The following is a 12,873-nucleotide window of genomic DNA, read 5'->3' as shown; positions in this document are numbered from 1 at the left end:
TTGATCAGTCACTAAGTTGTGTTTGCCTCTTTGCAACTCCATGGACTGTAGCCCACCAGGCCCCTCTGTCCATGGATTTCCCAGGCAAGAATACTGGAGTGGATTGTTATTTTCTTCTCCAGGGGAGCTTCCCAACCCAGGGATCAAATCTGTTGTGGTCTCCTGCTTGGCAGGCATAGTCTTCACCACTGAGGCAACTGAGAAGTGCTCTCATCAAATTAAACCAGGGTTTTTTTCGTTTCATGTTTCTTTTTCTTTATCAGTATCTTAGGGACAGCCTTACATGTGGTACAATTGCAGGAGGCTTCCTCCTTATCCAAATTCCTGCTCTCCTGGGACTCAGTTCAGGGGATGCCTGAAAGCCCATAATCCTTTGTCCATTCCATGCATTCTTTTGTCCCTGTTACAATGTTAATATCTCCACACTGGTTGATACATTAAGTCTTATCAGGCAGCTGGTACACTTTGGGAGTCTTTTACTAGGAGTTTGGAGCCCTGAATTCATTGATAAAATCTTTTGGTTTTTTTCCCCTTGCAGACAGATAAAAAACAAGACTGAGTTAGCTTATAATGTAGAGTGGAAGATGTAATTCTAGGTATATTAAGACACCTTTGCTTACAGCTGACCCTATGTTTCACTGAAGTGATTGTTTAATTGACAATGCACTTCCAAGATATTTAGCATTGGGAAAATTCATGTAGTCACACAGCAAGTAAGTATCTGTCTAAATTCCCTGTCTGGGACTTCTCTGGTGGTCCAGTGGTTAGGAATCTGCCTTGCAATGCAGGGTACACGGGTTCGAACCCTGGTTGGGTAATGAAGATCTTACATGCTGCAGGACAACCCGGCCTGTGGGCACAACTAGACAGTCCAGGCTCTGCAACAATCTGGCACAATGTAACAAAGATCCCGTCCGTGTGCCGCACCTAGGATGTGATGCAGCCAAATAAATAAGTACTTTATAAATTCCAAAATATATATATAAATTTCCTGCATAGAACAGTTTTGCAGAATGCAACTATAGTAGCCAGTCTCAAAGAGTGCCCCCCTGCAGTCCCCACCCCCTGGAACTCACACCCCTCCTGCACCGTAGCACAGTTAGTTTACTCTGTGAGCAATAGGATATGGCAGAATTGACAGTGTATCAGTTGTAAGATTAGGTCATAAGAATCTTCGTGATTTCTGTCTTGGTCACGCTCTTGCTCTTTTGGATCACTGGCCCCGGTGGAAGCCAATGCCTTATTGTGAATGGCCTGATGAGAATTCCATGTGCTGAGGAACTAAGCCCTTCAGCCAACAGCCTGTGAGTGATCTGGGAAGCAATTTCTCTAGTGCAGCCAGGCCTTCAGATAACTGCAGTCCCATCACCAATTGGACTGCAGCTTCGTAAGACGTCTTAAGCCGGAAACACCCAGTTCGGCCACTCGCAAGTTCGTGACTCCCAGAAACTCTGTGAGATAATAAATGCTTATTGTTTTAAACCACTAAATTGTGGGACAAAACACTATCATGTCACTGTAGACATTTATCATGTGTCTCCAGAATCCATAGGCTAAAATATCTGTGAAATATCATAATTTAGCATGAAGCTGCTGCCAGATAAAAAAGTATAAACCAGGTATAGTAAACTCAAATGCTTACAAAGTCCAGGCAGGTAGGACCCATGGTGAATTGAGGACCGTTCCCTAAGTCTAAGGATGGAAATAGCCATAGACATTTGTCACTGTGTGGGAACTAGGGTTGTGATAGTGCCAGAGCTCTTGATTTTTTCAACTTGTAGTATACATTAGCTGATCTCTTCCCAAGTTCCCACATAATTAGTCCAAGCTAATCACAGCTCAGTCTATCCTTTCAGTCAATGATTGTTGCAGCAACAGGTGTGCATGCATGCTCAGTTGTGTCTGACTCTATGTGACCACATGGACTGCAGCCTTCCTGCCACCTCTGTCCATGGGATTCTCCAGGCAAGAATACTGGAGTGGGTTGCCATTTCCTTCTCCAGGGGATCTTCCTGACCCAGGGATCAAACTCGTGCCTCCTGCATCTCTTGCACTGGCAGGTGGATTCTTTACCACTGAGCCACCAGGGAAGCCACAGGTGCAGGCATGTGGCCCAGGAATGGCCTACAAAGTGTCAGGGGAAATCCTTGGAAGCCTCTGGGGAAAGATTATTTTGCTCCTGAAAAGGGGCACAGAAAGAACAAATCTCTTTTCTTCTTCTGGACATGACCTCTATCTAGATGTAATGTTTTGTTCCTTGTTGGCAGTCTGAAGATGAAGCCAACACTCAGATAGCCAAACAGAGAGATAAAGAGCCTGCCACCTCAAAGGTGTGGTTAGGCACCGAAACAATCAACCTGGATTGCTTGGTACTTCCTACTGAATGGGATCATATAATCCTTGAAAATACCTGACTTTAAGCCAATTTGAGTTGAAGTGTCTTTTACTTGCAGTCAAAAGCTTTCTAACATGCACACATACAAGGCTGGTAATCCATAATTTCATGGATGAGCTACTGATTTTAAATAATACATAAAGTTCAATTATTAAAATAACATTTCACTAAACAAAATATATCTAGATGGCATGTCCATTTTGGTGGTGGCTAGTTTGTGGTCTCTGTTGTAGACACTACACTATCATATTATAAAAAAGCATTAAAAGCTCATTTGCATTTTATTTGAGGATCTCATTTGCTCACTGTTCATTGGGTGACATTTTTAAAAACTTGACTTAAAATTTTTAGAGCAGTTTTAGGTTTACAGCAAAACTGAGGGGGAAGGTACACAGATTTTCATATATCCTCTTCATCACTCATGCATAGCTTCCTCCATTATCAACATCCCCCACCAGAGTGACATATTTGCTACAACTGATGAACCTACACTGATACATGATAATCGTCCGAAGTCCATGGTTTATATTACAGTTTACTCTTGGTGGTATACATTCCATGTGTTTGGACAAATGTATAATGACGTGGATGCATTATTATAGTACCGTATGAAGTATTTTTACTGCTCTAAAAATTCTCCATGCTCTGCCTGTTCATTGCTGCCCCAACACCTCAACCACTAGCAGCCACTAATCTTTTTACTGTCTCAACAGTTTTGTCTTTTCCAGAATGTCAAATAGTTGAACTCGTATAGTATATAGTCTTTTCAGATTGGCTTCTTTCACTTAGTAATATGCTTTTAAGATCCTTCCACATCTTTCATGCTGAGTAATTCTTTTCAGTGCCGAATAATACTCCATCGCCTATTGGCTTCATGTAAGGACCAATCACTATAGAATGCATAATTCTTTGCATTGGGGATTTTACAATGAAAACAAGTCTGGAACAATGTGATTGTGACTGTAGAAATTCTGTGTGTACGGCATGCCAGGCTAACCCATATTTCAACAGCAGAATTTGATTAGGGAAGATTTCATAGTTTGAACAGGGTTTTAATGGCTATGGGGAATTCTGTCAGACAGACAAAAGTTTAAGAGTAAACTCAAAACAAACAAACAAACAAACAAAAAAGAGTAAACTCAAATACAAGAGTGACTGTGTTTATTGTGTAACAACCACATATTATGCAGCTATGGAAAAGTTAATGTAATCATAGTGTGGTATGTGGAATAAGAGTGACTTTTTTCCATTGAAATCTGCAATGGGTAAATAATATCTGAGGTATTGTTTTTAATTCTATGAGTTGCCATTTACTGCCATATTTGTCCTGATAATTGTCTTTACATACTTAAATGATAGTCATGTGCTCACTGTCCAGACCTTAATATACTGTTTCTAATTCTTGCAGCTTCGTAAAATAGAGTTATCTCCATATTACAAACAGGGAAACTCTATTTTCGAAGAGGTTAGCAGTGATTGATGGATGAGTGGGGAGCCAGGACCCTTAAATCCTATCTCCACTCCCACCCTCCCCCATCCTCAGGCAATGAGTTCCCCGGAGGACGTTGATGCATAGGATACAAGCCGGGCAAATGCAGACTTTTACAATTAGCTGAGGCTTTGATCCCAAACCCCAAAGTAGTTTCCTAGTAGTAGTGGAAGTGTTGGTCACTTAGTCGTATCCAACTCTTCATGACTTCAACTCTTTGTGGCTCCTCTGTCCATGGAATTATCCAGGCAGGAATACTGGAGTGGGTTGCCATTCTCTTCTCCAGGAGATCTTCCTGACCCAGAGATAGAACCCAGGTACCCTGCATTGCAGGCAGATTGTTTACCATCTGAGCCACCAGGTAGGCAAACAACTAAACAGCTAAACTGCTTCTCTCCCTCTCTTTCAACCTCAACCCAGGTCCAAATCTCAACTTTATGGTCCCTAAGATTCCAGTGATGAAGTAGGGAAAACAGTAAGCAAAAGGAGGGAAAATAGGACATTGAACATTTATTCTTATACAGACTCATACCTCCCACAATAATACTATTAAGGGAGTCCAGTAATGCGAATCAATTGCCGTTCTTGGATCTGCACACTCCAAATGGGGAGATCTCTTTCTTGAACGTGAAAGAAGTTGGGGAGAAAAGATTCTTTAATACCACTGCCCCCCCCGGAGGCCAGGAAACTAATAAATTTAATAGGGATTTGAACCCAGGTCTGCTGGACTCTAAATCAGTAGGAGTATAACCAGCATCATAGCTGGATAAAGTAGGTTTCCACCTGGAGGCAACTTGTGGCTTAGTAGATGGGAAGATTTTCCTAACAATTTGGATTTTCTAGAGACAGAGTGAGCTAGCTTCCAAGTAGAAATTTCCCCCACCCATAGTTTTTAAAAAATACCTGGAAGTCTACTTGTTAGGAAATTCTAGAAAGGTTTCCTGCATTTGACAGAGTTGGGGCTCTAAGTCCTTTTCAACACGGAGATTCTGTGCTTCCCAGATCACCGGCAAACAGTTCTAGCCAGGTTTTTCTTTCTATCTGTTTACTCCTTTTACAAGTGACCACAGCTCACTTGCAACTGAGAGATTTGAAAACTACTCATTATCCTCAGGCAGACGGCTCAGGAAAAGAGTTTTAACTCAAAATATCTAGTGATGGGTTGACCAGAAAGTTCATTCGGGTTTGTCCGTAGTGCCTTGGCTTTCAGGGACCAAACCTGTGGGGATGAGGAGAGAGAAAACCCATCAGACAGGACTAGTGTTCAGGGGAGTGAAGCTAGGGTGGCTGCATATTTGTCTTCCATCTTAGAGGGGAGATGCTGGGGGGCAGCAAGGGACAGGGGCGTGGTAGGGAGGGGATTTTCTGCTTTGTGGAGGCAGGTTTTCACAGAGTGACTTACTCTGAGGAGTTAAAACTCAAAGGCAGTTACTGAGGCTAATCTACCGCATTATAGTTGGCACTTTCTGAGTGCTCTGCTCATCAGTTTATAGGCATTATCTCAGTTACCTCCCCCCATCAGATCTATCTTGGAAACATGATTACTATCCCTTTTTTGAAGATGCTGAGCCTTTGACTTAGGAAACTAAGGGAACTTGCTTAAGATATTTCAAGGCCAAAATAACATTTTTTCTTTTGGGGGGGCGCAGGGGTAAAGAAACCTCCTGCCAATGTAGGAGATGCTGGTTTGACCCCTGGTTCGGGAAGATCTCCTGGAGAGAGAAATGGCAACCCACTCCAGTATTCTTGCCTGGGAAATCCTATGGACAGAGGAGCCTGGCAGGCTACAGTCCATAGGGTCACAAAAGAGTCAGACATGACTTAGCAACAAAACAACAATGAAAATCTATATATTTACATCTATATTCTTCATATACCCTATGTATAATTTGAGTAAGCCTGAAAATGAACCTACAGAATTAATTTCCAGGTAGGGATTACACCAAGGTTAGATGAACTTTCTAAAATAAATGGAAACAAAAAAGTATTCTGTTTTATAAAATTCTATTTAAAACAATAAGGAAAATAGAGATCAAATGCCTCTTAAAAGCATTATGAATACAATGAGTCAAGCAGAGCCCCTTTGGCCAAACCACTGTGCCATTCATTTAGCAATTCATTACTTGTTTTCTGGACCTTTCTTTTATTTTCCAGAACTTTTAACTAAATACTATATGTTCTTTTGTTGTATCCACCCCCCCTTGACCAAAGGCCTGATAATGTCTTATAATTTTAAATCTTCCACAGTCCCTAGACATGGACTTATGTTATTGATATTATTTAATATATTTTTGCTTTTATGTGAAAGAACAATGCCCAGTGTTTCTTTTTTAACAATATTTTTGCACTTGGAATTGTTCAAGTAAATACTGCATTTTGCTTTTCCAAATACAGGCAGTACCCAAACTGTACATGGAACTTATCCAAGTTATTTGGTGTATTGGCTTTAGAACTCTGTATATTCAGTCCATTATGTAGGTAAAGCATAATGATCCCCTAAACGACCATAAAACCAAATGTCCCTATATAACACAGTTGCCACAGTAAAGTGCAGGTATGCACATGTATTCAATACTCGCGCCCGGCTCCACCCCCAAGGCTGCACCTCCTCCCTGCTGTGAGGTGGGCAGGGAGACACCCCTCTTCACTTCCCTTTTTAGGTTTTTGGCTGGGAGGCTGGGGATAGTTGAGCTCTTGAGCCTTTGTCACCCAGGTTGCTTGATGGAACTGGAGGTTACAGAGGTGACAAGAGAGACTGGGGGACCTCATGGGGCTTTTGAAGGGTTGTGCTGGGAAATGCCTGCCAAGTGTCATCTGTTTCATTCTGTTCCTTCTCCTGGCTCCTTTAGCGCTGCTGAAGGGATTGGAAAGCAGAGAAAGCATCCACAGTGGGCTTCTTGCAGCTGTAACACGATGGAGCTGCCGCCCCCTTTCCTTTGGCTTTGCTGTGTGTGACAGGGTGAGGAGCGGCTGAGGAGCGGTGGCTAGGTGGTGGTTCTCCGGGGTGGAGGGAGGCTTCTCCCCCAGCCCCCAACACAGGCAGTGTAATGTGACAGAGGCAGGAGGGAGAAACGCAAATCAGGGAAGGGGAATCCATTCCATCGGATGGGGAATTGGAAATCCTAAACATCTGCATGTTGGTAGCAGCCAGGAGGAATGAAGGAAGAGAGGGAAGGAAGAGATTAGCAGGAGGGCGGAGTAATACATAAAGAGCAGGTCTGTTTAAGTCATACTTTCCCTGTAAAATAGAGGACAAAACCCAAATCGAGGCCCTTGACTTCACAGTCCAATTACAGACATGCTGTTTTATCATCTCGGAAAGGGTACGCTTTAAAATGGAGGCGATTACATCCAGATGTGGAATTTTCTGTGGATAACTCCACTTCGTATGAATCAGCTTCATAACTTGTTAACTGTTAAGTAGACCTTGGAAAATTGTCAGTTCCTCTTAGGTGTAAAACGGGCTGGAGAAGAGGCCACACCAGGGTCCCTATTCTTGGGAGCTCAGTTCCAACCATCTTCTCTTCTACTCACTTCTTTCTTGTTATTTTCCTCTCTCCAAGGTGCATAGGTACACTGGGACCAGGTCTGCCTCCAGACTCTCAGCAAGTGTGAAAGCCCTGGGTGTAGGAGCCATGCAGAGAAAGGAGAGAAGCAGGGCTAAGCGGGCCGATCAGAATCCCAGGGCGAGCCTTTCTTGGACCATCATGTGAGTGGCAGAAGGTGGAGACTCAGTTTTGAAGAAAAGGGGTGATTCCTTTTAGAACTGTCACCTATAATAGACAAAGAATCTATGATTTGTCGGAATCTACTTTGGCCACCTCATGCGAAGTGTTGACTCATTGGAAAAGACCCTGATGCTGGGAAGGATTGGGGGCAGGAGGAGAAGGGGACGACAGAGGATGAGATGGCTGGATGGCATCACTGACTCGATGGACATGAGTTTGGGTAAACTCTGGGAGTTGGTGATGGACAGGGAGGCCTGGCGTGCTGCGGTTCATGGGGTTGCAAAGAGTCGGACACGACTGAGCGACTGAACTGACTAAACTGTGATTCTTCCCTGATGGTCCAGTGGCTCAGACTCCGTGCTCCCACTGTAGGGGCCTGGGTTCAATCCCTGGTCAGGGAACTAGAGCCCATGTGCTACAACCAAGACCCAGCACAGACAAATAAATAAAAATAAAGAAGTAATTAAAAAAATAAAGTGTACAAATCAATGGTTAAGTAAAAAAAAAAAGAAAAAATCTGTGATTGGTGAATTCTGCTGACCTCTACTAAAATAAGTAAATCAACTTCCCCCAAATATGTATTTTAACTTTACGCTTCTTCGCCAAGTACAGTTTTAACTATGCTTTTGGAATCAGAAAAGTGTAAGTTTAAAAAAAATGAAACAGTGGGTAAAAGCATCTTGAGCAAAAACATCTTGAATAAAGATTTAATAAACACATTCCTGGATGCCTAATATTGTTCATTTGTCCACTTCTCTAAGTAAAAATCAGATATTTCATTAACAGGGGTGAAAAATTAAGAAAACAGTAATATGATTCAGAATGGTTAAACTAAGATTATTTGAGTTGGGGGTAGGAAATTAATTCAGTTTCTAACTGAAACTAGGTTTTAACAATAAACATTTAATGTTCAAGTTTTCTTCAGAGGAGTGTACGATGGGATTCCCAGGTGGCTCCGCACTAAAGAATCTGCCTGCGATGCACGAGACTCCGGTTGGATCCCTGGGTCAGGAAGATCCCCTGCAGAAGAAAACGGCAACCCACTCCAGGGTTCTAGCCTGAGAAAACCCATGGGCAGAGGAGCCTGGTGGGCTACAAAAGAGTCATGGGGTCATAAAAGAGTAGCGACTAAACAACAGTATACTGTGGGGCAGCCGGTCTCCCCTACACTTCAACACGATTATGCCAGGATGTAAAACATTACCTTTTTTATTGGCCTTCCTTGTTTCTTGTTTAACTTCCGTGGCATAGTCAGGAACAACTGAAGGGGGAAATCCCTAAAACATCCAGCTTCAGGGATTTTTAAAAAGATTCTAAACCAACTTTTTTTTTTTCTGGCCGGGGAAGTGGGGCAGTGCAAATCGGGGGAGCTGTTGAAAAGGCTTTCCTAAGGTCGAGCCAACAGCTATAGAGTTGCCGGTGGACAGAGTCCACTGTGGAGAGGCAAATGAGTAGGCTTAACTCAAGTCCCATGCTCGGCCAAAACGAGGCAGGTGTTAGAGGGATGGGCTTTTTGGATAGGATGGAGACCCGGACGGATGAAATCTTCTCTGGCTAGAAAGGAAATTTGGTATTAAGAGGGCTTCACTGAATCCCAATAATAACCAAACAACTGGTGTTGTTCAGGGCACCGGGTGGAGAGTGGGTGGCAGGAAGTAGAAAGGCTCGACCTGCTTTCCCTGGGTCGGTTCAGGAATTTAATTTCAGCAAATGTTTATTGGAGCCTAATAAGTGTGGCCCGCGGTTTTAAGTTTTAAGCACTGGGAGATAAAGGAAACGAAATGTGGTCTTGTCCTTGAGGAGCTCACAGCTCAGGAAAATGGCTTCGGCATTCCAAGTGGGCTTTGATAGCTTTTACCCCGGGACTTCAAGGGACTAAACCCATCCACACTTATAAATATTTCAAAACATAGGAAATGAAGCGCGGCAAAGGGGTGGAGGAGAGGTGGGCTGCAGGGGCTGGTGGCAGGTTTGGCAGCCGCCAGACGGAAAGGCTGTGGTGGTGTCGGCTGCTGGCAAAGAGCAGCCAAGACCGTCCCCCGCGTGGGCACCCTCGGACTTGGCTCAGGCACCCCGAGGCCGCCGGGGTGCCAGCGAGCTGGTCTGGCCCGGCCCGGCGCGCTGACAGCGGGAGCCCGGCAAGGACAGGGCGGAGCCCGGCTCCGGGGCGAGACCGCGCGCCTGTGCCCGCCGCCAGAGGGCAGAGTCCCCGGGTCGGCGCCTTCTCTTGGCCGGTCCTCTCTACGAGCCAGGGCTCCGCGGAGCGCACGCCTTCCCCGCCCGGGACCGCTCCCGAGCGCAGCGAGCAGGGGCGCGGCAGCGGGCCCCGCGGCGGGAGGCGGTCCGCGCGCGGGAGGGCGGGAGGGGGCTGGAGCGGGGGTTCCGGGGACGCGCAGCGCCTCCCCCGCCTCCCCTTCAGAAGCGGCGGAGCCGGGGAGCATGGACCAGACGCCGCGGCTCCGGCACCATGAAGCTCCCCCACTTCGCGGTGGCTCTGATTCTCGGGGCGCTCCCCGGCGTGGTCAGCTTTGATTCGGTCCTCGGTTATCCGCTCCACCACCGCTATCACCATGCGCCCTCTCGGGGTCCCCAGGACCCTTATTACCTTGCCACTCAGCGGCGGCCACAGAAGACGCCCCCGCCGCCCCCTCTCCCGCGCGTCCTGCACCCCCCTCCGGCGCTCCGCGCTTCGCGCGCGCACGGCTTCCGCATGACCCGGCCGCCTCCCGGGGACTGCCCCGCCGGGGCGCCCGGGGCCAACGTGACAGACTCCGGCGCTCCTTGTCTGCGCTGGGCAGACGTGCCGCCGTTCCTCGCGCGGTCGCCCCCGGCGGGCTGGGCGCAACTGCGAGGGCAGCGCCACAACTTTTGCCGGAGTCCGGACGGCGCGGGCAGACCCTGGTGCTTCTACGGGGACGCCCGCGGCAAGGTGGACTGGGGCTACTGCGACTGCAGACGGGGTGAGTGGCCGCGGAGCGGCGGCGACCGGGGCCCGGCGGGGAGCCCGCCTGGGTGGGCGAGCGCGTTAGGTGCTCCTGGAGGAGAAAGTGAGAGCGGGTGGGGTTGCGGGTTTGCCTCGCTCTGTGTGAAGGTGGACGGCCACGGACTTACCGTCCAAGTACCTTGGCACCGTGACTGTGAACTAGCGAGGCGCGCTTTGTGTGCGGTTACCTGGGGTGACAGTCTCAATGGAGGGTGGTGCACTCTCGGGCTCCTGGGTGACGGCTTGTCTCCGGGCTGCGGGCTTGTCTCCAGCCACTGTGATGTGTGTGGGGGGAGGGGAAGGGGATGTGTGCGCGCGCGCTTGGCGTGGATGTGTGTTTTCTGCATCAGCTTTGCCTTGAGAATGGTGCCGTATTTACGTAGAAGTGGCAAAGTAAAAGAGAAGATAGTTTCTAATTACCTGTTTTGGAAAGGGAAATATTAAATCTAATATGACAATCAATTACCACACCCCCCCGCTCAATTTCTGCCCGCAGTTGACATGTATTTGAAAAGGTTTTTGCAAACTTTCTGGGCCCAAATGTGACTTGTCAAATGATGTTCATGTTCTGGGGCACAGCGTGGTAAATATCAGTGAGTGGAGAAGAAAGGCAAAAGATAGGAATAGTAACTATTCTAGGGAAGAAGCAACTTGATATAGTCAAGTGCTGTTTTCAAGAATGCCAGTATTCAACTGTATATGTTATTTGTGGAAAACCGGAATTAGTTGGTAAAGAGATAAAGTTGGTAAGATGTTTCACATTAATTAATGTGAAAGATCACATTAGTAGATTTAATGTAAGTGAATCATCTGCCTTTGAACAGTGCTTTGTTTTGAGTTGGTGGCGTTTTGTTTACCATTAGGGCTTTTTTTTTTTTTCTTTAATAGTTGTGGAAAAAAACCCTAAAGTTCTTCAAAGTTTAGATTTTCCTTAAAAAAAATTTTTGGCAGCTCTCCATCCAAGCTTTGTGGCAGGGGCTTTGTTAATTGTGATTCTGAGATATATTGTACTTTGTACCTTTTGGTGATTTGGAGGTTAAACTTTCACAGGGCCATTCTTTCCCTTCATAAAATTTTATTTATATGTACCTTCAGTTGCATTAGTGCTTTGAGTTAAAGGGAAGTGATAGGAAGGTTAAGATCCATTATCCTTCATCCTAGAGAATGAAGTCATCGCTACACTTGTTACACAGACAGAATGCCAATGTGGCTATAAAAAATATGAGGTGATATCAGGCAGACAGCCCTAGTGCTGTTTCACTCTTTATTTGTAGTAAAAGCTCATGGTTAGCAAACACTGACACTTTTTTCATTTTTCTATTATTATATTTCATATTTCCTATTGTGTATACATATATATATAAATAAGTGGAATTCAAAGTTAAAACACTGTAGTGATCTATTGTTCTCTGTTTAACACATAATTTTTTAAATTTTACATTCGGAATGAGGAGAATAGCTTGGCGGTTCATTCTCCCCACCCTCTTGTGTTGAAAAGAAAATTAAACCTAACATCAGTACAGACTCTTTGGGATAGATACCTTTATGCTGATAGCTAATTCTCACTAGACAAAACTCTAAGCACTGCATAATAGTGTGTACTTCCTGAAATAAAGTGCCTGACTGAACACAAGAGAAGCAAAAGAAACCCCCCAAGATGGGAGATAAATACACTCCCTCCCCACCCCACCCCCCAAAAAAGAACCAGGAAAACAGTCTGCTGGCTCTGTAATGATTTAATTACTTTCCAGGCTGTCTGTCATTCACTCCTCACTTTCTGACGGGGCATAGTCATGCCTTAAAATGACTGACATGTTCTGAAACTATGGCTGTCCTGGTTCTACATTCGGTTAGGAGTGTAAACAAAGCTATCATGGTGTGGTGAAAAGAATATGGAATTGTGCTCTGGAGAGCACTGGTGTCCACTTTGGCTCAGCCAGTAGCTATACAGTGTTGAGTAGGACTCTTAACCCCCAAGCTTTGATTTCCTTATCTGGAAGAAGGCAGTTTGGGGATAGATGTATTCAAAGGACTTTCCTAGCACTGAGCACGTACCAGAACAGCCCAGCCTGATAGTTAACAGGTAGGATTTATTGAGGATTCATTCTGTGTTGGATGCTGAGCTAAGCATTTTATATATTAGTTTTCTCATTTAATTCTTTTTTTTTTTTTTTTTTCTGAAATATCAGTTTTACTGTAACCCAGGAACTGATAAGGATTGTCTTACATGTTCTAGGTGGTCTCCCCATCTGGCACAGTGAGAAAACCCACTTTGTGT

General features: G+C 45.3%; 1 protein-coding gene and 2 long non-coding RNA genes across 3 annotated transcripts in view; 1 reads left to right on the top strand and 2 right to left on the bottom strand.

Moving 5' to 3' along the window:
• The window catches only part of LOC145506990 (uncharacterized), a 41,167-nt gene extending 30,293 nt beyond the window's left edge, over positions 1-10,874 (bottom strand). Inside the window, exon 1 of the long non-coding RNA XR_014054490.1 lies at positions 10,784-10,874. This is a non-coding gene — a long non-coding RNA (uncharacterized LOC145506990). The remainder of the gene's footprint in view (positions 1-10,783) is intronic.
• On the bottom strand, positions 4,380-10,775 carry LOC145506785 (uncharacterized). Its single transcript, XR_014054332.1, has 4 exons — positions 10,724-10,775; positions 7,118-7,657; positions 4,788-5,103; positions 4,380-4,504 (listed from the first exon to the last, which is right to left on the bottom strand). It is a non-coding gene; the product is annotated as an uncharacterized LOC145506785 (long non-coding RNA).
• Positions 10,030-12,873, top strand: part of LOC145505889 (neurotrypsin-like) — a 73,595-nt gene continuing 70,751 nt past the window's right edge. The window contains 1 exon segment of the mRNA XM_081489118.1: positions 10,030-10,572. Coding sequence (XP_081345244.1) covers positions 10,080-10,572 — 493 coding nt within the window. The 5' untranslated portion in view covers positions 10,030-10,079.

This window comes from Giraffa tippelskirchi, chromosome 1, assembly GCF_054371585.1.
Source record: "Giraffa tippelskirchi isolate mGirTip1 chromosome 1, T2T-mGirTip1v1.2.pri, whole genome shotgun sequence".
Lineage (NCBI taxonomy): Eukaryota > Metazoa > Chordata > Mammalia > Artiodactyla > Giraffidae > Giraffa > Giraffa tippelskirchi.
The sequence above is the reverse complement of the archived record's forward strand: the minus strand, read 5'-3'. Positions and strand labels throughout refer to the sequence as shown.